The sequence below is a fragment of the Chiloscyllium plagiosum genome, unplaced genomic scaffold (genome assembly GCF_037043375.1).
Source record: "Chiloscyllium plagiosum isolate Xiang-an unplaced genomic scaffold, Cpla_swu_hap1 HiC_scaffold_8, whole genome shotgun sequence".
Lineage (NCBI taxonomy): Eukaryota > Metazoa > Chordata > Chondrichthyes > Orectolobiformes > Hemiscylliidae > Chiloscyllium > Chiloscyllium plagiosum.
The window spans coordinates 68,776,082-68,801,976 of record NW_028270146.1 but is presented as its reverse complement, the minus strand read 5'-3'; the positions used below and the strand labels follow the sequence as shown (position 1 = coordinate 68,801,976).

Genomic DNA, 25,895 nt, shown 5'->3' with positions numbered 1-25,895 from the left:
ATGGGAAAGTCCTATGGGAACGGCCAGTATAAGCTCAGAACCAGATCAGTGCACTGGATAGGTACTGCAAACACTTTGAAAGATGATGGGTAGAGTCGTCCAGTCACCGCATAGTGAGGAAAATTGTAGATGGGTTAACTTAACCTGGCAAGAGGCTAAAAGCAGATTTTTGATGTTGAGATAAACTTCTGTTTCTCCCCTTTCAGATAGTAGATTGAGTATGCTGTGGTTCTGTTCGCCGAGCTGGAAGTTTTTGTTGCAAACGTTTCGTCCCCTGTCTAGGTGACATCCTCAGTGCTTGGGAGCCTCCTGTGAAGCGCTTCTGTGGTGTTTCCTCCGGCATTTATAGTGGCCTGTCCTTGCCGCTTCCGGTCGTCAGTTTCAGCTGTCCGTTGTAGTGGCCAGTATATTGGGTCCAGGTCTAGGTGTTTGTTGATGGAGTTTGTGGATGAGTGCCAATCTTCTAGGAATTCCCTGGCTGTTCTTTGTTTCGCTTGCCCTATAATGGTAGTGTTGTCCCAGTCAAATTCATGTTGCTTGTCGTCTGCGTGTGTGGCTACTAGGGATAGCTGGTCGTGTCGTTTCGTGGCTAGTTGATGTTCGTGGATGCGGATCGTTAGCTGTCTTCCTGTTTGTCCTATATAGTGTTTTGTGCAGTCCTTGCATGGGATTTTGTACACTACGTTAGTTTTACTCATGCTGGGTATCGGGTCCTTAGTTTTGGTGAGTTGTCTGAGAGTGGCTGTTGGTTTGTGTATGTTGTCAATCAGGGGGGAGGCCAATCTGCATGCATTTACATTTAATTAATGTCACAACTTGTCAAAATTAACTTTGCTTTCCCAATCAGCTTTCCCCAATCAAGAGTACGACTTTATCACCATATTTCCAGAGGGACAGAGGTTTATAGAACACTTACAAAATGTTGACAAATAAAGGCAGACTGAAATCCCACTGTATTGCCATCTGAAAAATGTAGATCATCTTGCTCTTTATAACAATGACCTTTTTTAAATCACATTCAACTCAGCCTCAGAATTTACAATCTGTTTGTTCCATTATACCTTTTGAAGATCATTCATCTTCTGGTAGCAGACAGCTCTGTTAAAATAACCCAAGGTGCAGGTCTCATTCATATTTATTGCTTCAGTTAGATCTGCAATCGCTAAATGATATGCCTGCAAAGGAAAAGATTCTCAATAACGTTTCAGTAAAATACAAGATAACTTACTTATGATTTCTAGAAAGTACAGAGAAACAACATGAAGTATCACACATGTATCAAAACTGCTTAGTGCAATAACATTCAACAGCTCCAACATATACAACAAACTTAACTTCTGGCAATAATATAAAAGTAATTTGATCACTCAAATGTGGCGATAAATATTTGTGTAGGTCATGATTGGAACTAGGTCAACCAGATGGATGCCATAGAATCTGAGTTCCCTGATTGGAACTGTTAACTTGGTCCAATCAGGGAGCCCTGGCTGACAGATATAAACAGGAGTGTTCCCTTCACTGTTTGATCATGCAACATTGCCCTTTGATGTGAAGGGCAGTGTTTATCACTGGCCACTTGGGTGTTTTCCTGTCTTCCTGGTGGTGGAATTTGAATAAAGATTCGTGCACTTTGTGTCTTCCACTGTGTCTCACACCTGCACACACACACCATGGGTGCTGGGGATAAAATAAGCACTACCGCACTTAGGTGGTAGTGTGGGGGTTAAAATAAAAAAAAATAATAATAAAAAAAAATGGTGTCTCTACCGCAGTTAGGCAGTAGTGTGGAAAAAAAAATAAAAATAAACAGAAGATCTGCCTGCCCCTCTGAAAAAAATAAATAAATAAACAGGAGTGTTCCCTTCACTGTTTGATCATGCAACATTGCCCTTTGATGTGAAGGGCAGTGTTTATCACTGGCCACTTGTGTGTTTTCCTGTCTTCCTGGTGGTGGAATTTGAATAAAGATTCGTGCACTTTGTGTCTCACACCTGCACACACACACCATGCAGGCTGGGAAACAATAAGCACTACCGTACTTAGGTGGTAGTGTGGGGGTTAAATTAAAAAAAAATAATAATAAAAAAAAACTAAAATAAACAGGAATCCCTGGAGTTGTTCAGGGAGAGGTGGGCGCCGCAGGGAGTGGAGTGCATCATTTCTCCCTCCAACTCTATTTTGATTTAGTCCCTCCCCTCCCTTTCACTGTTTTTGATCACACAGCATTGCCCTTTGATGTGAAGGGCAGTGTTTGTCACTGGCCACCCAGGTGTTTTCCTATCTTCCTGGTGGTGGAATTTGAATAAAGATTCGTGCACTTTGTGTCTTTCACTGTGTCTCACACCTGCACACACACACCATGGGTGTTGGGGAAAAAAATAAGCACTATCGCACTTAGGTAGTAGTGTGGGGGTTAAATTATAATAAAAAAAGAAAAAATAAATAAAATAAACAGGAGTGTTCCCTTCACTGTTTGATCATGCAACATTGCCCTTTGATGTGAAGGGCACTGCTTGTCACTGGCCACTTGGGTGTTTTCCTATCTTCCTGGTGGTGGAAATTGAATAAAGATTCGTGCACTTTGTGTCTCTCACTGTGTCTCACACCTGCACATACACACACACACCATGGTGCTGGGGGAAAAAATAATAAGCACTACCGCAGTTAGGCGTAGTGTGGGGGAAAAACAAAAAAAAATAAACAGGAGTGTTCCCTTCACTGTTTGATCATGCAACACTGCCCTTTGAGGTGAAGGGCACTGCTTGACATTGGCCACTTGGGTGTTTCTTTTCTTCCTGCTGGTGGAAATTGAATAAAGATTCGTGCACCTTGTGTCTTTCACTGCGTCTCACACCTGCACACACACAACATGGGTGCTGGAGAAAATAAGCACTACCGCAGTTAGGCGGTAGTGTGGGGAAAGATAAAAAAAGAACAGGAGTATCAGACATCCTGTTCACCCTGAGAGCTGGCTATGAGGGAGCTGGATCAGTTTATATTTTCATAAAAAAATATAAACAGGAGTGTTCCCTTTACTGTTTGATCATGCAGTATTGCCCTTTGATGTGAAGGGCACTGCCTGTCACTGGCCACTTGGGTGTTTCTTTTCTTCCTGGTGGTGGAAACTGAATAATGATTCATACATCTTGTGTCTTTCACTGTGTCTCACACCTGCACACACACATAATATGGGTGCTGGGGAAAAATAAGCACTACCACAGTTAGGCGGTAGTGAGGGGGTAAAGAAAGAAACAAACAAAAAGAAAAAAAAAGAAAAAATAACAAATAAACAGAAGTGTTTACACCTTGTGTCTTTTACTGTGTCTCACACACAACATGGGTGTGGGGGAGAAATAAGCACGACCGCAGTTAGGCGGCAGTGTGGGGGTTTTATAGAAATAAAAAAAAGTGTCAGAAGTTTGGGAAAAAAATTATACACAGGAGTGTTAGACATCCTACTCACTCTGAGAGAACTGGATCAGTGTCAAAGTCTCTCCATGTGTAAATTAAGAGTCACTGCATGATGGGATACCAGCCTCCGTGGAGTTATTTCAGTGATTACAAGAGAAAAGGTGTATTGGGGCAGCACGGTGGCTCAGTGGTTAGCACTGCTGCCTCACAACATCAGGGTCCCAGGTTCAACCCTGGCCTCGGGTGACTGTCTGTGTGGAGTTTGCACATTCTCCCTGTGTTTGCGTGGAGAGAAATGGGTCCGGATGTGTTACTCTTCAGAGGGTCGGTGTGGACTTGTTGGGCCAAAGGGCCTGTTTCCACACTGTAGGTAATCTAATCATAAAGCATACTCCTAAAGAAATTTGCTCACTACATTCATTTTTGAGTTAGGGTAAGCATCTGGCAACATGCTGTTACTTAGGAAGCTTGACTTATTCGATCCTGCCATTGAAGACTCGGCCCAGGATATGGAAAGACAATCGGGCAGATGAAAAGCAATGAGTAATTCGCCTGACAGCTTGTGAACCCACAGCTTTTTCGGTTATTCGGAGCCTAATTTTCCCAAAGGCACCAGCTTACTAAAACTTTTCAAGAGTTGATAGACATAGTTAAGAAATATTATGACTCCAAACTGCCTCTAATTTTCAGATGCGATTGGTTTTACCAGGCTATTTGGAACCGGGGTTCCATATCAGCATCTTTGACTAGATTATGACAACTGGTAGAACCATGTGACTTTGGTTTAACCCTTAATGAGATACTAAGAGACTGTTTGAGATGCGCAAATAATGATGAAACCATAAAAAAAGCACCTGTTGTTGAAGCCCAACTGGATTTCAAATTAGCATTAAAACTGGCTTTATCATTGGAAAATGTGACAAGTTGCAGGGTCTTCTGATCGAAGTGGATATTCTTGCCAGTCTGTCTGAACTTGGAGAATACAACTTGAATAAAGGCAATTACATAGCCTTACTCAAGACATATCCTGAACAGAGGGACTCTAGGACAGCCATTAGCAAAACCACAAAGCAAAGCAAAGCCTCAACCAAACAGTTAAAATTTTCTTCAGGATTCAGGCTGCAAGCCATTGTAGTTGCTGTGGGTATGCAAACTCAAGACAGCAAAAGAGTCCCACCAGACCTAAATTGAGTAAGAGAACTCATAGAGATGCATCTGGTTTGGAAAAGTTATATTGTTTGGCAACATCCAAATCAGAACCAATCAAACTAAACATCTGGTTAAATGGTCACCTGGTTCTAATGGAGGTCAATACAGGCTGGTTGTTTCAGGGATGACAGAACCAGTCTTTACCAAAATTTGCTCTGGACTCCAGCAATTAAGTTTGTACAAGACCTCAGCTAGACTGAGATCCTATACCGGGGAACCTTTACAGATTAAGGGTACATCTGTGATTTCAGTTTCTTATGCGAAGCAGCTGGTTTAGCCACCTCTGATTGTGGGAAAAGGCTCGGCCCAAGTTAGATGGAGCAAAATTGGTTGAAGAAGATTCACCTTGATTGGCTAAACAGTTTTTGATGAGAAAATGGCTGCCTGAGTGAAATCCTAATTAAATACCCCAATATTTCTCACGAAGGTCTAGGGACTATCAAAGGAGCACTAAGGCAATTTGAACATAGTCCTTAGATGTTTCTACCAGGTGAATGTATGCTTTAGAAGGGAAAAATATGTGTTCCATGCACCCCAAGTGACCTACTTGGGCTACAGAATTAACAAGACCAGGTTACACCATTGGAAGAGAAAGTGAGTGCGATCAAGGTGTCCCAGTTCCCATGTCTGTACTAGAGTTTAGGTCTTTTATTGAGTTGGTGAATTATTACAGAAAGTTCATACATAACCTGGCCTCCATCTTGGCATCTTTGAATCATCTCTTAAAAGAAGTGTCACCCTTGAAAATGGTGGTGTAGCCAAACCATAGCTTTAAGGAAGGTGAAGAAACAAGTATTATTCTCTAAAGCGATGGCACACTGTGATCCCATGCAAAATCTGGTATTGACATGCCATGTCTCCCCGTACAGCATCAGGGTAGTATTAGCTCATAGGTAGTCCAATGGAGAGGAATGCCCAATGATTTATGCATCCAGGACTTTGGCTAATGCAAAGTGTAAATACGCCCAGATAGAGAAGGAAGGTTTGGCAACCATATTTCGAGTCAGAAAGTTCCACCAATACCAATACTGATGTAAATTTGGAGTAATAACAGACAACAGACCCCTGCTAGGTCTACTTAAAGAGGACAAGGCAGTTTCACCACATTTAGCAGTGGCCTCTAATACGAAGTGTGTACAATTACAAGTTGGGACACCATCCAGGAGGCCAGGAAGCGAGTGCTGATACCTTAATCCCCGTCCTGCTGACAGATACACCACTGGAAAAGTCCATAATGATTTTAAACTTTCTCATCCCTCTTCCAGTCACAGCTGGCAATATTAGACTTGGATACAGAAAAAGCCAGTCCTGGCAAAACTGAAATGCTTTCGGTGATGGGAGAAACCAAAGGGCTGTCACAACGAGAATTGAAACCTTTCTGGACCCAGAGAGATCAGATCACAGTAGAGGATGGCATATTATTATGGAGAGCAAGAGTGATTGTCCCGAGCAAATGTCACCATCAGATACAGACTGAACTCCACCAGGGCCACCCATGGGTTTCCAAATTGAAGCCATTGGTGAGAAGAAATGTCTGGTGGCGAGGATTGGATGCAAATGTAGTTGCATTGGTGTGGCAGTGCCCAGAGTGCCAACAGGACAAAACACACTGCCAGCAGCTCCCCCACATTCATGGGAATGACTGGGTAAACCCTGGACTCACTTAAGCATCGAATGTGCAAGTCATTTCATGGGCTCAATGTTATTAGTCATTGTGAATGTCCACTCAAAGTGGTTGGACATGCATAGAGATCATTTGTCAAACATAGGGACAAGAATTAAAAAAGAATGTGCCCATCTTTTGCAGTACACGGAGTCCCAAAGTGTTGGTCACAGATAACTGGCCATCGTATTGAGTATTTCCTGAGGTTGAATGGTATTCATCATATAAGGACTGCTCCATACTATCCATCATCCAATGGTCTGGCAGAAACCAGTCCAAACTTTGAAGGTAGGCTTAAAGAAACAGCCTACAGCTTCACTAGATACCAAATTGTCACAGTTCCTATTTGATTATGGGACCACCACTTGTGCAACCAAGGGAAAGCTCAAGCAGAGTTGCTAATGGGGAGAAGACTCTGTACCAACTTAAATCTGATCTTTCTGGATTGGGGGGTAAGGTGAAATGGCATCAGGAACACCAATATCAGACACAAGATTCTGCTAAGCAACAGAGGTGGTTTACTTCAGGGGATGAAGTTCAGTGTAGGAACCATGGAAATGGCCCTGCGTAGGTAAGAGACATGATTGATATGAAGTCAGGTCCAGTGATATATACAGTTCAGATGGTGCGATGGTACTGAACAAGCACATGGACCATATTAAACCTGCAAACTCGCAAATGGTGGGGGAGCAAAATGTGCTCTTCTCAACGACTGCCTTTCCAACTGTTCCAGAACCTGCGAATTCTCCCTCCCTCTGTCAAGCATTGAGGATTCTTCAGAATCTGAGATGGACATGGTGGCTATCACCACCTCAATGCCTTTGCCACCTGAAGAGGGAAATGAATTTCTTCCGAGATGCTCCAGGTAGAAGAGGCGAGCTATATGTTGCCTGTATCAGAGGCATACTTGGAGGAACCTAACCCTCTGCTAAAACACCTCAGGAGGAGCTACAATCAGAAAAGGAACAGCCAATAGCTTTGGACTCAGAGCGGGGAAGGGATGGAGAATCAAACATGAGTTCCCTTACAGGGGCTGTTAATCTGGCTCAATCAGGGAGCCCTGGCTGACAGATATAAACAGGAGTGTCAGAAGTTTTGTTCACTCTGAGAGCTGGCTCTGAGGAAGTTGGATTAGTGTCAAGGACTCTCTACATGTCAATAAAGGATGACTTGGTGATGGGATACTGACCTCTGTGGAGCTATTTCAGTGTACTTGTTTAAAGTTCTGAAATGAACAATACATATCAAAGAGTGAAACTGTAAAAACAACAATCCATTAGCACCAAAGCATTGTAACATTTTTACAATCGACCTATTCGCAAGAAGTTAAAATACTGCATGCTTATTATATAGCATATTATAATAATAATTATAACTAATAAGCCATGTGTTGTATTATGTACTTTCAAAAGAGTTAAATGGCATGTCAATGTGTGACATTCCACTATCAAGGTACCTGACTTTCCCTCAGTCTATCTTTATTTCATTCATTCGGGGGTGTATTAACATCCTTGGCTAGATCAGAATTTACTGCCAGAAACTAATTGCCCTGGAGAAGGTGTAGTGAGCTACTATCTTGAACAGTGGTAGTACTAGAGTGTAGGAACACCCCCAATGCTATTAGGAAGAGAGTTTCCTTTATTTATACTTTGTAGCAGTTCGATACAACTTAGTGGCTTGTTGAGCCATTTCAATAATTTGAAGATAGCCGTTGAATACAGTATAGAATGTGATTTCAAAGAAGCAAACTGAAGAAAGGGCTTAAGGAACTGCCTCTACACCAATCAAATCCTTCCAAAAGATACTTCTGGACAAACCCAAGGAATATATCATTGATGTGTTTTTTGAAGAAGGATACAGGTTAGAAGCAATTGTAGCAGGGCAGCAACATTTGAAGGTGCATGACTCTGGAACAATTATTGCAGCTGTTAACAACAGGATCAATGCAACAAAATTTTGATGAGATGTGACTTGCGTCATCCATCAAGTCTGTGTCCAGCATTTCTTGACATACGCAAGTTATGTCCGACAAGACAATTGGACTAAAATGTGTCAGAAACCAAAACACCTGGAGAAACCCAACGTACAATGCAATGCTCCACTGCAGCATGTCCAATGGGACAATGCCAAAGAGCTTCCAAAATTCCGTAAAGGATTTACAAGTGTGCCACTGAAGTTCAAGAGTTAACTGCAATGAAAACTTGGAGAAAGTGAGGACTGCAGATGTTGGAGATCAGAATGTGGTGCTGGAAAAGCACTGCCGGTCAGGCAGTATCTGAAGAGCAGGAGAGTTGATATTTCGGGCTACAGCCCTTCATCAGGAATGCCCAAAACATCGAAACTCCTGTTTCTTGGATGCTGCAAGACTGGCTGTGCTGTTCCAGCTCCATACTCTGGACTCTTCAATGATAGCTTACAGACCCCAGTCGGAGAGTACACACGGTGAACTTAGCACACTACAGGGCTGCTGTCAAAAACGCTGGAGCTTTTACATCTATCCAAGCAATATACCCTAAAGGAATGGACAACATGCACTACATGCCAGGGTTGATATTAATGCCAATGGAACGGTCATCCTGTAAGCACCTTATGTGAGGAAACTGCACAAAACTGGTGCAATCCCATACAAAATAAGTTATCTTAAGTGACATCTTAAGTGCCAATATGGATCCTTGGGATCTTTCACATTGTTCAAGCAGATGGACCTCCCATCACTGCTCTACCAGTATGCATCGATCTACATATTATCATAACCCATAAGGCGACAAATCCACTAGTTGTAACATTGATCTCAAACATTTTTGGTCATAACCATGCAGCATGGATTTAGTAAGTTATATCAGATGATGACCAGTTGCAACAGCTCTGAAAAGTCATCATTGAGCCATTGCCTGAACACACCCTACAGCTCCGTGAGCCAGTACATTCATTCCGGTTATTCAGCATTTTTCAAGATTGTTTGGAGATTGACTTTGTAATCTTCAAAGGAAAACAAGTTGTAGAGCAGTATAGTGCCAATTAACTATCATAAAATGCTTCACAACAAACTGATTACATTTGAAATGTAACACTGTTGTTATGTACACAGACATACATTAACTTCAGACATTGCAAAGTGCAATACAAATTTTATCTCAAAGATATTTTGTTTGTATAAATCTAATGACAAAACCAGCTGCCATGTGTGGTTTTAGTTTAACATCAATGAAAACTTATCACAGATTTTTAACTTCAAATAGTGAGAAAATAGATCCAAAAGTTTGAAATTTTTAACTCATACAGGTTGTTCTACTATAACGTGACAATTGTCTTCCTCTGCAACCTCACGCTATAGAAAATCAGGCGATGGAAAACCACTATAGAAATTGTACTGTAGAAAACCGCTAATAGAAAATTACTATATCTGTTCAGGAGAACGTTTGTGTCATCCAAACAGCATCCACAATTCATCAATCACGTTATAGCCAACTTTGCTGATGAAACGCACGTTGTAGCAAAAACAATCTGTATTCAAGAAAACCCACTAAATGTGTTTCCTGCCTTTTGTTAATTTTTATCTGGTATAAATAATAAACACGATTATTGATGAGTTGTTGCTTAATCTTCTCTATACCTGAGCATTTGTTTGATGTAATATATGCAAATATATTTGGATAAAGTCATGTATGAGCATGAGGAGGACGTGAACAGATGAAGTATGCCAATAGGACATGGCAAGGATTGGCAGCAGCAGAATTATGCCACAAAAATCCTGGACACCCGTGCTAGAAACAGTTCAAGGATCTCAAACACATAGTTAAAAAAAACAAGTAAAATTTGAAAATGAACATACAGGTTATACTGGAGTTCCATTTTGAACTATACCAATGAGTCAGATTAATATGCGTCATTCACGTGATTTATTGATTTTATTCCTCTGGGATACATCACATGCTGCTCCTGAGAATGGCTAATATGAGATGGTTAAAATAGAATTTTATCAAAAACAGAGGTTGGTAAGATTCCTAGAGGAGGATTAAGCTTCAGGATTGGAAGGACGAAGAACCCAATAATGAAGAGCAAGTATCTTTTAAGGACATTTCTCTGATAAGTGTGAGAAAATGGAAAATGTTCACACTTGGAGGGACCTGGGTAGATGAATCAAGCAATTAGGAAAGCAAATGCTATGTTAACTTTAGTTACAAAGCAATTAAAGCATAAGAATAAAGAAGTCAACTAAATTCAGCAGGACACTGGTGAGGCCAGATTTGGAGTACTGTGTGCAGGTTTGGTTTTATCAAAGAAGGAACAGATTTATTCTTGAAGGAATGCAAAAAAGTGCCACCAGACTGGTCTCTGGGATAAGGGAATTGCTGAAGAGGAGAAATTGATGTCTCCAGGTACAATCTCTGGTATTTAAAGGTGTGAGAAATTATCTAAATTAAGTATATAATTCTCAAACAAAAACACAAAATTCTAGAAATATTCAACAAGTAGAAAGAGAGGCAGAGTTAGTGAATTGGATTTTTGTGAGGTCCGAGAGATTCCACAGACCTTGGTCAGGACTTTGATTCTGGGATTTCTGCCAAAACTTCTGGCTTTATTATGCATGTTTAGCTGAGAGTACAAACTTCTATTAGTTTGTTGAAACAGCTGTACACAAGGAAAAACATGACTTGATTCATAGTTTTTATATTGCATTGCTTTAGACAATGGCTCAATGCTTATTTCTATAAGGAAAGAAGGTGTCAAGTAGATTCAACTATTGATACTTTAAACTTCTGGTTGATTGACATTTATATGAGATTCAAATAACAACAATTTTTAAAGCAAGTTATGAATAGCTATATTTTAAAACCTTTTCCACTATTGCCACTATATAATTTATTGATTCTTCACTGATTGCACATTGGGTGAAGTGGCATGGGTTGCTATGGAGAGTATGAGGAAGCTTTGGGGATACGTCCCAGACAACAGAGGTAGGCATTTTCAGCAGCCTGTCTCAGCCCTTGACAGCCCTTTGGCCACCCTCAGACTGTTTGTTTCCTAGTTGGCCCAACTTAATTACGTAGCAGTCCCACCTTTTGTGTAACAAGCAATGCCATTGCATTTTTACACCAGAGATAACGCATTACTGACTGGAGAAACTGAGCACAATGAAATGATTTCACATTACCTTGCTGTAAAATTTCAGTGCCCCTCTGCATAGAAAAGCTCTTACACTCCTGGGCTCAATTTTCAATGCTTCATTACAGCTTAGAATGGCCTTAAGAAAGCGTCTCTGTATTGCATAATAAACAGCTCGACTTAGATAGACCTGCAGAAACAAAGAAGACTCTGGTAAAGACACAATTTCTTTGGAATTCTTCATTTCTTTGGAATCCTATTAAATAATAGGATAAACATTTTATGCTGTATTTTAAAACCTTTGTACAGGCTTGTTGAAGAAGAAATGCAAGTAGAGGCCTGTCTCTGTTCACTGCACTGCCTTGGAATTCTATATTTCCGAGGCTAAATATGACTGACTGGAACTGTACACCATTAAATAAACCCAGTTATCCCAACATCTTCTCCAAATCAGAATTTTATGGAAAACCTAAGGGAAGGTCAATGATCAATTCAAGAGAAAACACATTTCAGATTTGTAAATGTTTTCTACATAATAAGATCTTTGGGATTTGTGACCATTTGTTTGCTGCTCTGCAGTAGAAGGACAAAGACCCTGATAAATAAAATATTGACATAGGGCGAGACCGAACTTCCAGGATAGGAAGAGATTATTCAGCACAAGTATGATTGGTGTTTATGCTGCTTAGAAGTGTCGTCCTACCCTATTTCATCTAGTCTTATCTGTGTAACCTTCTGCTCATTTCCGTATTATATTTGCTTTAAAGGTAGCTGTCATTAAATCCTCCTGAAGGCAGATCGTTCACCAGGAAACTTGACACCAATTTTTTTACTTCATAATAGATGTACTCCAGAATAGAATCCAATGATATATTTATCTCCTCCGACGCCAACATCCAAGAAGGCTTTCTCAATAACGTTTTTTTTGTTTGCACTGGCCAGCTCACCAGTTCTGTTTAAACTAGGCTTGGAAATTAAACCTTAAAAATGTTATCTAAAAGGTTTGTTTATATGACTAGAACAGGAGGTACCACAGCACATTCAGTAGGTCATCTGTACAGAACTTAAAAAAAATCCTTAGTCTGCAAAAAATGTAAAATGATCAAGGCTGGGCAAGTTATCCTCCACATCCCTCACAGATAGTGATGTTTGTGGAGCTGTGAATATTACATCTCAGGCCCCATCATCATGAACCCAGTGTCAGAGAGGTAAATGCTCAAAATTTGGGCCATTGTTGGAGTCAACGTATACCTAGGCTGTGCATTCACATTTGTGAAGAACGTTATAAAGTCTGGTGGGTCAGATGTAAGGCAAGGGCTGAGAGGAAAATCTGAGATCAAGACCTGATCTTAAAAGGTCATAGGTTTCAGGATCACCTGAAGTGGCAATTCTGACAAATACTTCGAGTCATAGATTCATACAGCACGCAAACAGACCTTTTGGCTTTAGAACATAGAACATAGAACATAGAAGAATACAGCGCAGTACAGGCCCTTTGGCCCTCGATGTTGCGCCGATCCAAGCCCACCTAACCTATACTAACCCACTATCCTCCATATACCTATCCAATGCCCGCTTAAATGCCCATAAAGAGGGAGAGTCCACCACTGCTACTGGCAGGGCATTCCATGAACTTACGACTCGCTGAGTGAAGAACCTACCCCTAACTTCAGTCCTATATCTACCCCCCCTTAATTTAAAGCTATGCCCCCTTGTAATACCCGACTCCATACGCGGGAAAAGGTTCACACTGTCAACCCTATCTAACCCCCTAATCATCTTGTACACCTCAATCAAGTCACCCCTAAACCTTCTTTTCTCTAATGAAAACAGCCCCAAGTGTCTCAGTCTTTCCTCATACGATCTTCCTTCCATACCAGGCAACATCCTGGTAAACCTCCTCTGCACCCGTTCCAGTGCCTCCACATCCTTACTATAGTATGGCGACCAAAACTGCACACAATATTCCAGATGCGGCCGCACCAGAGTCTTATACAACTGCATCATGACCTCAGGACTCCGGAACTCAATTCCTCTACCAATAAAAGCCAGTACGCCATATGCCTTCCTCACCGCACTATTTACCTGGGTGGCAACTTTCAGAGATCTGTGCACATGGACACCAAGATCCCTCTGCTCATCCACACTACCAAGTATCCGACCATTAGCCCAGTACCCCATCTTTTTGTTATTCTTCCCAAAGTGAATCACCTCACACTTAGCTACATTGAATTCCATTTGCCACCTTTCTGCCCAGCTCTGCAGCTTCTCTATATCCTGCTGTAACCTGCCACATCCTTCCTCACTGTCAACAACTCCTCCGACTTTCGTATCATCCGCAAACTTGCTCACCCAACCTTTTAACCCCTCTTCCAGGTCATTTATAAAAATGACAAACAGCAATGGTCCCAAAACAGATCCTTGCGGAACACCGCTAGTGACGGCACTCCATGAAGAACCTTTGCCATCAACTACTACCCTCTGTCTTCTTCCATCCAGCCAATTCCTAATCCAAACCTCCAACTCACCCTCAATGCCATATCTCCGTATTTTCTGCAGTAGCCTACCATGGGGAACCTTATCAAACGCCTTACTAAAATCCATATATACCACATCTACCGCTTTCCCCTCATCAACCTCCTTCGTCACCTTTTCAAAGAATTCAATAAGGTTTGTGAGGCACAACCTGCCCTTCACAAAACCATGCTGACTATCCTTGATCACATTATTCCTATCCAGATGTGCATAAATCCTATCCCTTACAATTCTCTCTAAGACTTTGCCCACAACAGAAGTGAGACTCACCGGCCTATAGTTACTAGGGTTATCCCTACTCCCCTTTTTGAACAAGGGAACCACATTTGCTATCCTCCAGTCTTCTGGCACTACTCCTGTAGACAAAGAGGACATAAAAATCAAGGCCAATGGCTCTGCAATCTTCTCCCTTGCTTCCCAGAGAATCCTAGGATAAATGCCATCAGGCCCAGGGGACTTATCTATTTTCACCTTTTCCAGGATTTCCAACACCTCTTCTCTACATATCTCAAAGCCATCCATTCTACTTATTTGTGACTCAGTATTCGCATCGACGACAATGCCCTGTTCCTGAGTAAATACTGAAGAAAAGTATTCATTCAGTGTCTCCCCAATCTCTTCCGCCTCCACACGCAACTTCCCACTACTATCCTTGACTGGACCTATTCCTACCCTAGTCATTCTTTTATTCCTAACATACCTATAGAAAGCCTTAGGGTTTTCCCTAATCCTACCGACTAAGGACCTTTCATGTCCCCTCCTTGCTGCTCTTAGCTCTCTCTTCAGGTCCTTCCTGGCTACCCTATAACTCTCAATCGCCCCAATTGAACCTTCACGTCTCATCTTGAGATAGACCGCCCTCTTCCATTTAACAAGGGATTCCAATTCCTTATTAAACCACGGCTCCCTCGCACGACCCTTTCCTCCCTGCCTGACAGGTACATAATTATCAAGGACACTCAATAGTTGCTCCTTGAACATGCTCCACATATCATTTACACTCTTGCCTTGGAGTCTACTTTTCCAAGCCACACATCCTGAGTCATGCCTCACCGCATCATAATTTCCCTGCCCCCAGCTATAACTCTTGCCCTGTAGTACACATTTATCCCTCTCCATCACGAGAGTAAAAATCACCGAATTATGGTCACTATCCCCAAAGTGCTCACCTACCTCTAATTCTAACACCTGGCCGGGTTCGTTACCCAGAACCAAATCCAGTATGGCCTCACCTCTTGTTGGCCTGTCTACATATTGTGTCAGGAAACTCTCCTGCACACATTGAACAAACACTGACCCATCTAACGAACTTGAGCTATAGCTTTCCCAATCAATATCAGGAAAGTTAAAGTCCCCCATAACAACCCACCCTATTACTGTCACTCATCTCCTGAATCAGCTTCCCTATCCTTTCTTCAATGATTCTAGGACTATTAGGAGGCCTGTAAAAGACTCCTAACAGGGTGACCTCACCTTTCATATTCCTAACCTCAGCCCAAACTACCTCAGATGGCAAGTCCTCATCCATCGTCCTTTCCACCACTGTAATACTATCTTTGACAAGCAATGCCACACCTCCCCCTCTTTTACCCCCACCTCTGACCCTACTAAAACATTTAAATCCTGGAACCTGCAACAGCCAATCCTGTCCCTGTTCTAGCCATGTCTCCGTAATAGCCACAACATCGAAGTCCCAGGTATCAACCCATTTAAGGGTCATGTATGCCGACCAGGTTTTCTAAAATGAACTAGTCCCTGCATTTTATTTATGCAATATTTAACAGAGTCTTTCTCCAAAAAGCTGTGTGATTTAACCACTTGTCAGTTTAACAGTAGTGCTTAAAAATATGACTTCAACTCTGTTCTTCTGCTCCAGTACAATACACCTACGTCATAATGTCACTTGCAGAGTGAATTGTTTTCTTGGGTCAAGGGGTGGGTGAGGGGTAGAAACAGAAGGAAAATGTCAGCATCATATAATCAAAATCAAAACAAATATTTATATACAGCAGGGAGGTTGCAGGTCAGAGGCCACATTGACCATGACAGAATGCTTTGGGCCTGGACTATAGTGGAATGACTTTTATTTATAGTTGGTACTGATCTGTAAATGAGCTATTTTTATCAGAAATCTTAGGCTTTGGCCTACATTTGAATCAATTAGATGATAAAGGTTTCTAATTTTTTTTATTTGCACTTCTTTATACAAACTAAAAACACCATTAACATGATAAATTTTATGGTCAAGTGTTCTCAACATTTAACAAAAACTAATATTTACAAATTATAGATATATCTGTAAACATGACATGTAAAAGGTGATGAATATTTGTTAACTAATTAATTATTTTATATCAATCTGGAAACAATTATCTCAAACCAATGCATAAATAGGTAACCACAATACCTCAAAGAGTTTGGGGTTGAGTGCAAGTGCTCTGTGAAAGTCATAGATACAATTAAAGTCATGAAGCTTCAAACCGCATAATCCTCGCTGATAATAAGCTTTAGCAAAATTTGGGAGCAATTTCACTGCACTATTAAAGGAATCAATTGCCTGAAAAACATCAATCAAAAATTACTTCAAGTAACAGAGACTAAGTAACATGAATAAACATCACAATAAGGAATAATATTCTCACCTCTCGGAGTTGATTTAGTTCAATGTAGCAAAGACCCATGTGGTAATATATTTCTACACTCTTATTAACTGTATTTGTAATTCCTATTTCAGAAGCTTCATGTTCGAGATCCAAAGCTTTCTGAAAGCTGCTCAGTGCATCCTACATTGTAAAAAGAATGTTGAGATATGATAAAGGCTTTAGGGTTACAGACTTTAATGTTTATACCTTAGTATTTTCGGTGACTGAAGGAAATGGGGTTTGGTAGAAAGGTGTTGAGAGACAAGAAAAGGGCAGTGCATGAAAGACAGAAAACAGACAAATAAATAGTTCCAGAAATTAATGGATCTGCTGAACAACTACTAGTTACTATTTTCACAGTGCAGATTTTACATACAGGGAAATCAACCCACTGAGTCATACTGGCAGACAGGGTAAACTGACACAGTGCTCAGTTTTAGTACTTAATTATATTTGCAAACATGATTAGATTACTTACAGTGTGGAAACTGGCCCTTTGGCCCGACAAATCCACACTGACCCACTGAAGTGCAACCCACCCAAACCCATTCCCCTACACGTAACACTATGGGCAATTTTAACAATACAGGCAATTTAGAATGGCCAATTCACCTGACCTGCACACTTTTGGACAGTGGGAGGAAACCGGAGCACCCGGAGGAAGCCCACGCAGACAATGTGCAAACTCCACACAGTCTGAGGCAGGAATTGAACCCAGGTCCCTGGCGCTGTGAGGCAGCAGTGCTAACCACTGTGTCACCGTGCTTCACCTTCCCACCTTAGTTTGCTTGAGAAGACCTTTAACCTTTAGTGCACAATGTTATAGAAAATTGACAACCACAGTGATAAATAAAATGAAGTGTGAAGTGATTTGAGTGACTTGTATTCGACTCGTTTTTTTGTGAATGACTGACTTTTGGATTTTGGAACTGCCACAAAAATCACAAATTTATCAAAGTAGCATTTGCTCCAAATTAATTTATGCTAAGAAAGCTGTATGTATACCAGTGATGCTGAACTATCAACGAATTTAGTGATCACCCATCATCAGAAGCATTTAACTGCAATTTCCTGCTGATAGCATTTTGATAAAATATACAAATCCATACCTGTTGATATGAGCTTGATTAACTGCCAGTGAAAATGCCCAAATTTGGCAAAAAATCAAAATATATATTTTCAAAAGGTCACAAAGGTGATTTGAACAGAACAAGTAAGGATTTGTTTTTAATTTCTCATGGCCTGTGAGTGGGCATCTATCTGGGTCACCATTTATTGCCCACTCCAATCGTTCTGGACATGTGTTGCCTTTTTGAACCATTGCAGAATTTGGGGTAGAAGAAAGATCATAGTGCTGTTAGGAAGGGTTAATTAATGGCATACACAGCTGAGCTTAAGAGAAAAATTGCAATACTGTACCAAATGCCTCCACCGTTCTGTGACCCTTGTGATACTCATTACAGGCTTCCATCCTATGGCCAGTTTGGTAAAAGACACAGTACAAGCCAGACTGTTGTCCTATGAGCCCACAAGACATGGAGCTGGAATTGAATGTTCAATGCTTCTGAAAGCCCCAGGAAGTCACAGAAAAAGGACAAAGAAGTAGGCCATAGCTTTGAGTGCAGGTAGGATACAATGGCTCCAAAGTTTCCTCTCATGGTGCTAATTAAATGAAGAATGATATGAAATTGAACTTAAAAGCAAAGTTATGAAATTGTGACAGATTTAATTAACAAGCCAGGGCAGTTGGGAGAGATTGTTATAAAATATATTCGAACCAAGGTTTCTCGGAAAAATGAGACAAGGGGAATTTTGAAATTCTTGAAGACATGAATTACACCCTAAATTAATGTAACTAAATGAATGGCATGTGTTCAATATTAGGTGCCAAAGTGAAAAGAAATTAATTGATCAATGTGTGCCTGCATTAACACATCTCATAGAATCCTATAGATTTATACAACTAAATGACCTATTGATAACCGAATTGCATTAAGCGTAGGAGATTTTGCAGTGAGACCATGACTACTGTGAGAGGAGAAGCTTACTCTCATGAAACTGATCAATGTGTGCAAAAGGTCTGAGATTGTAATTTAGCAGCTAGAACATATACATAGCAGAACAGACCACCCAACTAATGTTCACTAATTTCCAAAGTCCTTTCTTCAAATTTTATTTCTCGCAGGATTTTTAAAAACTCTTGAATGAGCTTTACATTAAGGATAATCTGTTAAATGCTTTTTAGATGTGGTCAAAATTTGATATCGTTCAGTAACAGATGGTCATTACATCAAAAAATAAGTTGTGAATTTAACAGATTGACAAATTTAAATTTGGCGATTCTTGGATCACTGTTAATGTTTAAGTTACAGAATTATAGAGTCATAGACATAGAGATGTACAGCATGGAAACAGGCCCTTCGGTCCAACTAGTCCATGCCGACCAGATATCCCAACCAAATCTAGTTCCACCTGCCTGCACCTGACCCATATCCCTCCAAACCCTTCCTATTCAAATACCTATCCAGGTGCCTTTTGAATGTTGCAATTGTACCAGCCTCCACCACATCCTCTGACAGCTCATTCCATACATGTACCACCCTCTGCGTGAAAAAGTTGCCGCTTACATCATTTTTTTAAACATATTTCCCCTCTCACCCTAAACCTATGCCCTCTACTCCCCAGGGAAAAGACTTTGCCTATTTACCCTATCCATGCCCCTCATGATTTTATAAACCTTTATAAGGTCACCCCTCAGCCTCCAATGCACCAGGGAAAACAGCCCTAACCTATTCAACCTCTCCCTATAGCTCAAATCCTCCAACCCTGGCAACATCATTGTAAATCTTTTCTGAACCCTTTCAAGTTTCATAACATCTTTCCGATAGCAATATTCCAGCAGTGGCCTAACCAATGTCCTGTACAACCGTAACATGACCTCCCAATTCCTGTACTCAATATTTTGACCAATAAACGAAAGCATACCAAACATCTTCTTCACTATCCTATCTAGCTGCGGCTCCACTTTCAAGGAGCTATGAACCTGCACTCCAAGGTCTCTTTGTCCAGCAACCCCCTAGGACCTTACCATTAAGTGTATAAATCCTGCTACGTTTTGCTTTCCCAAAATGCAGCACTTCACATCTATCTAAATTAAACTTCATCTGCCACTTCTCAGCCCATTGGCCCATCTGATCAAGATCCTGTTGTAATCTAAGGTAACCTTGTTCGCTGTCTACCAAGCCTCCAATTTTGGTGTCTTCTACAAACTTACTAACTATACCTCTTATGCTCCCATCCAAATCATTTATATAAATGATGAAAAGTAATGGACCCAGCACCGATCCTTGTTGCACTCCACTGGTCACAGGCTTCCAATCTGAAAAACAACCCTCCACCATCACCCTCTGTCTTCTGCCTTTGAGCCAGTTCTGTATCCCAATGGCGAGTTCTCCCTATATTCCGTGAGATTGAACCTTGCTAAGCAGTCTCCCATAGGGAACCTTGTCAAACGCCTTATTGAAGTCCATATAGATCACATCTACTGCTCGGCCCTCATCAATCCTCTTTGCTACTTCTTCAAAAAACTCAATCAAGTTTGTGAGACATGATTTCCCTTGCATAAAGTCACGTTGACAATCCTTAATCAGTCCTTGCCTTTCCAAATACATGTACATCCTGTCCATCAGGGTTCCTTCCAACAACCCACCCACCACCAACGTCAGGCTCACTGGTCTATAGTTCCCTGGCTTGTCTTTATCACCTTTCTTAAGCAGTGGCACCACATTAGCCAACCTCCAGACTTCCAGTACCTCACCTGCGACTATCGATGATACAAATATCTCAGCAAGAGGCCCAGCAATTACTTCTCTAGCTTCCCACTGAGTTCTAGGGTACACCTGATCAAGTCCTGGGGATTTATCCATTTTTATGCGTTTCAAGACATCCAGCACTTCCTCCTCTGTAATATGGACATTTTTCAAGATGTCACCATCTATTTCCCTACATTCGATATCTTCCATATCCTCTTCAACAGTAAATACTGATGTAAAATATTTGTTTAGTATCTGCCCCATCTCCTGCGGCTCCACACAAAGGCCGTCTTGCTGATCTTTGAGGGGCCCTATTCGCTCCCTAAGTACCTTTTTGTCTTTGTAAAAACCCTTTGGATTCTCTTTGACTCTATTTGCCAAAGCTATCTCATGTCCCCTTTTTGCCCACCTGATTTCTCTCTTAAGTATACTCCTACTGCCTTTATACTCCTCTAAGGATTCACTTGATCTATCCTGTCTTTACGTGACATATGCTTCCTTCTTTTTCTTAACCAAACCCTCAATTTCTTTAGTCATCCAGCATTCCCTATACTACCAGCCTCTCCTTTGACCCTAACAGGAATATACTTTCTCTGGACTCTCGTTATCTCATTCCTGAAGGCTTCCCATTTTCCAGCTGTCCCTTTACCTGCAAACATCTGCCCCCAATCAGCTGTTGAAAGTTCTTGCCTAATACTGTCAAAATTGGCCTTCCTCCAATTTATAACTTCAACTTTTAGATCTGGTCTATCCTTTTCCATCACTATTTTAAATCTAATAGAATTATGGTCGCTGGCCCCAAAGTCCTCTCCCACTGACACCTCAGTCACCTGCCCTGCCTTATTTCCCGAGAGTAGGTCAAGTTTTGCACCTTCTCCAATAGGTACATCCACAAACTGAATCAGAAATTTTCTTTAACACACTGAACAAATTCCTCTCCATCTAAACCCTTAACACTATGGCAGTCCCAGTCTATGTGTGGAAAGTTAAAATTCGCTACTATAACCACCCTATTATTCTTACAGATAACTGAGATCTCCTTACAAGTTTGTTTCTCCTTCTGACTATTAGGGGGTCTATAATACAATCGAATAAGGTGAGCAGCCCTTTCTTATTTCTCAGTTCTACCCAAATACCTTCCCTGGATGTATTTCTGAGCATAAGAGGTACAGTTAGTAAGTTTGCAGATGATACCAAAATTGGAGGTGTAGTGGACAGTGAAGAGGGTTACCTCAGATTACAACAGGATCTGGACCAGATGGGCCAGTGGGCTGAGAAGTGGCAGATGGAGTTTAATTCAGATAAATGCGAGGTGCTGCATTTTGGGAAAGCAAATCCTAGCAGGACTTATACACTTAATGGTAAGGTCCTAGGGAGTGTTGCTGAACAAAGAGACCTTGGAGTGCAGGTTCATAGCTCCTTGAATGTGGAGACACAGGTAAATAGGTCAGAGTATTGAGTACAGGAGTTGGGAGGTCACGTTGCGGCTGGACAGGACATTGGTTAGGCCACTATTGGAATATTGCATGCAATTCTGGTCTCCTTCCTATCAGAAAGATGTTGTGAAACTTGAAAGGGTTCAGAAAAGATTTACAAAGATGTTGCCAGGGTTGGAGGATTTGAGCGATAGGGAGAGGTTGAATAGGCTGGGACTGTTTTCCCTGGAGTGTAGGAGGCTGAGCAGTGATCACTTTAGAGGTTTATAAAATCATGAGGGGGATCGGATAAATAGACAAGGTATTTTCTCTGGGGTAGGTGAGTCCAGAACTAGAGGGCATAGGTGTAGGGTGAGAGGGGAAAGATATAAAAGAGACCTAAGGGGCAATTTTTTCACGCAGCGGGTGGTACATGTATGGAATGAGCTGCCAGAGGATGTGGTGGAGGCTGATACAATTGCAATATTTAAGAGGCATTTGGATGGGTATATGAGTAGGAAGGGTATAGAGGAATATGGGCCGGATGCTGGCAGGTGGGACTAGATTGGGTTGGGATATCTGGTCGGCATGGACAGGTTGGACCGAACGGTCTGTTTCCATGCTGTACATCTCTATGACTCTATAATACCCCCCTAAGTACAGCTGTAATGCTATCCCTTATCAAAAACGCTACTCCCCCCTCCTCTCTTGACTCCCTTTCTGTTCTTCCTGTAGCATTTGTATCCTGGACCATAAAGCTGTCAATCCTGTCCATCCCTGAGTCATGTTTCTGTAATTGCTATGATATCCTAGTTCCACATTCCTAACTATGCCCTGAGTTCATCTGCCTTCCCTGTTAGGCCTCTTGCATTGAAATAAATGCAGTTTAATTAATCGGTCCTACTTTGCTCTCTGCTCTGTCCCTGCCTGTCCTGACTATTTGACTCGTCTTTGTTCTCAACTGTACCAGTCTCAGATTGAAATCTTTCCTCACTATCTCCCTGGGCAGATCATACCATACAAAGATTGGAGGCTGACAGAACAGGTTGAAGAATATAATGTTATGGCTGCAAAGAAGATGCACAAGAAGCAAGATCGATATTAGAATTTAAGTTTGAGAGGTCCATTCAGAAGTCCAAATAGAGCAGCAAAGAGGCTGTTCTTGAACATGTTGGTACATGTGTTTAAGCTTTTGTATCTTCTAAGAAATCATTGGTGGATAGGATCAAGAAAAACCCTAAAGCTTTATATAGGTATATCAGGAACAAAAGAATGACTAGAGAAAGATTAGGGCCAATTAAGGATAGTAGTGGGAAGTTGTGCATGGAGTCTGAGGAGATAGGGGAAGCACTAAATGAATATTTTTCATTCATATTCACACAGGAAAAAGACAATGTTGTCGAGCAGAATATTGAGATACAAGCTAGACCAGACAGGATTGAGGTTCACAAGGAGGAGGTATTAGCAATTCTGGAAAGTGTGAAAATAGGTAAATTCCCTGGGATGGATGGGATGTATCCTAGGATTCTCTGGGAAGCCAGGGAGGGGATTGCAGAGACTTTGGCTTTGATCTTTATGTTGTCATTGTCTACAGGAATAGTGCCAGAAGATTGGAGGATAGCAAATGCTGTCCCCTTGTTCAAGAAGGGGACAACCCTGGTAATTATAGACAAGTGAGCCTTAAGGTTGTGGGTAAAGTGTTGGAAAAGGTTACAAGAGATAGGATTTATAATCATCCAGAGAAGAATAAGTTGATTATTGATAGTCAACATGGTTTTGTGAAGGGTAGGTCATGTCTCACAAATCTTATTGGTTACCTTCTTTGAGAAGGTGACCAAACAGGTAGATGAGGGTAAATCAGTTGATGTGGTAAATATGGATTTCTGTAAGGCATTTGATAAGGTTCCCCATGGTAGGCTATTGCACAAAAAATGGAAGCATGGGATTGAGGGTGATTTAGTAGGTTGGATCAGAAATTGGCTAGCTGAAAGAAGATGGAGGGTGGTGGTTGATAGGAAATGTTCAACCTGGAGTTCAGTTACTAGTGGTGTAGCACAAGGATCTGTTTTAGGGTCACTGCTGTTTGTCATTTTTATAAATGACCTGGATGAGGACGTAGAAGGATGGGTGAGTAAATTTGCGGATGACACTGAGGTTGGTGGAGTTGTGGATAGTGCTGAAGGATGCTGCAGGTCACAGAGGGACATAGATAAGCTGCAGAGCTGGACAGAGAGGTGGCAAATGGAGTTTAACGTGGAAAAGTGTGAGATGATTCAATTTGGAAGGAGAAACAGGAATACAGAGTACTGGGCTAATGGTATGATTCTTGGTAGTGTAGATGAGCAGAGGTATCTCGGTGTCCATGTACACAGATCCCTGACAGTTGCCACCCAGGTTGATAGGGTGGTTAAGAAGGCATCAGGTGTGTTAGCTTTTATTGGCAGACGGACTGAGTTTTGGAGCCATGCGGTCATGTTGCAGCAGTACAAAACTCTGGTGTGGCCACACTTGGAGTATTGTGTACAGTTCTGGTCACCACATTGTAGGAAGGATGTGAAAGATTTGGAAAGGGTGCAGAGGAGATTTACTAGGATGTTGCCTGATATGGAGGGAAGGTCTTATGAGGAAAGGCTGAGGGACATGAGCCTGTTTTCATTAGAGAGAAGAACATTGAGACATGACTTAATTGAGACATATAAGATAATCAGAGAGTTAGATAGGGTGGACAGTGAGAGCCTTTCTCCTTGGATGGTGATGGCTAGCATGAGGGACATAGCTTTAAATTGAGGGGGTGATAGATATAGGACAGATGTCAGAGGTAGTTTCTTTACTCAGAGAGTAGTAGGGGCGTGGAACACCCTACCTGCAATAGTAGTAGGCTCACCAACTTTGAGGGCACTTAAATGGTCATTGGATAAACATATGAAAAATAATGGAATAGTGTAGGATAGATAGGCTTCAGATTGGTTCCACAGGTTGGCACAACATCAAGGGCCGAAGACCCTGTACTGCGCTGTAATGTTCTATGTTCAATGCCTTTTGGAAGAGGTGCGAAGAGATTATAACCAGTGTGGTAGGGGTCTTTGATGATATTGGCTGCCTTTCTTAGGTACCTGGTGGTGAATTCATTAGTCATGGATTTCTTCAATTGTGCAGCTCACTGTAGTTTTAGTTTACTCATTCAGGGGATGAGGGCATCGTTGGCCAAGCCAGCATTTATTGCCCATCCCTAACTACCCAAAAGGCAGTTAAACACATGGCTGTGGGTCTGGAGTCACATATTGGCCAGGTGAGGTAAAGTTGGCAGATTCCTTCCCTCAAGGACATTAGTGAATCAGTGCTTGTATTTCAGCGTATAAATTGGTTAAAATGTTACCTTGTTTCAGAATGCAGTTAGGATGGTATTAGTTGTATTTAACTGTAAGTAGGTACAGAACATTAACAGATTAATGATTTTGCTCCTATTACAAAGACTCGGACTGAATCTGTGATTGTTGGATGAGAGAGAAGATGTTTTCATGGGAATGTGTTCATTCTTTTCATTTATTTTTTCATGAGATTGCTGACTAGGCTAGCGTTTATTGCTCATTACCCAAATTGCCCATGAGAAGCTGATGATGAGCTGCGTTCTTGCAGGTCTGGCAGTATCTGTGGAGAGAAATCAGAGTTAACATTTCTGGTCCAGTGACTCTTCTCCAGTTCTGAGGAAGGGTCACTGGACCCAAAACATGAACTCTGATTTCTCTGCACAGATGCTGCCAGACCTGCTGAGCTTTTCCAGCAACTTTTGTTTTTGTTCAAGAATCTTTGCACTCTATAAAGAGAGGCAACAAGTACAAAAAGCAAGTAAGTATTGATGACCCTTTATTAAACACTAAGTAATTGAAAAAAGAATTTCCAGGACTATGGGTTACAGGCAGTGCAAGTATGTCTAGTAAAATCTTTCTTGAGCTAAAAAGCATCTTTCTGCACTGTTGAAAATCTATGATTCTGTAAATATATATCTCTCCAGACTTGATGCACACAATCCATTATAGTCCGAAATGTGTACAATGGAGCCATTTTCTAGACTCATTACACATGCCCCAAATTTTACCCCTTC

The 25,895-nt window shown here is 41.3% G+C and overlaps 1 protein-coding gene across 1 annotated transcript in view; it reads right to left on the bottom strand.

Moving 5' to 3' along the window:
- The window catches only part of ttc6 (tetratricopeptide repeat domain 6), a 228,555-nt gene that overhangs the window by 53,025 nt on the left and 149,635 nt on the right, over window positions 1-25,895 (bottom strand). The window contains exons 21-24 of the mRNA XM_043698490.2: window positions 16,567-16,707; window positions 16,332-16,481; window positions 11,439-11,579; window positions 1,062-1,175 (exon numbers count right to left, since the gene is read on the bottom strand). Of these exons, the coding sequence (XP_043554425.2) occupies window positions 1,062-1,175; window positions 11,439-11,579; window positions 16,332-16,481; window positions 16,567-16,707 (546 nt within the window). The remainder of the gene's footprint in view (window positions 1-1,061; window positions 1,176-11,438; window positions 11,580-16,331; window positions 16,482-16,566; window positions 16,708-25,895) is intronic.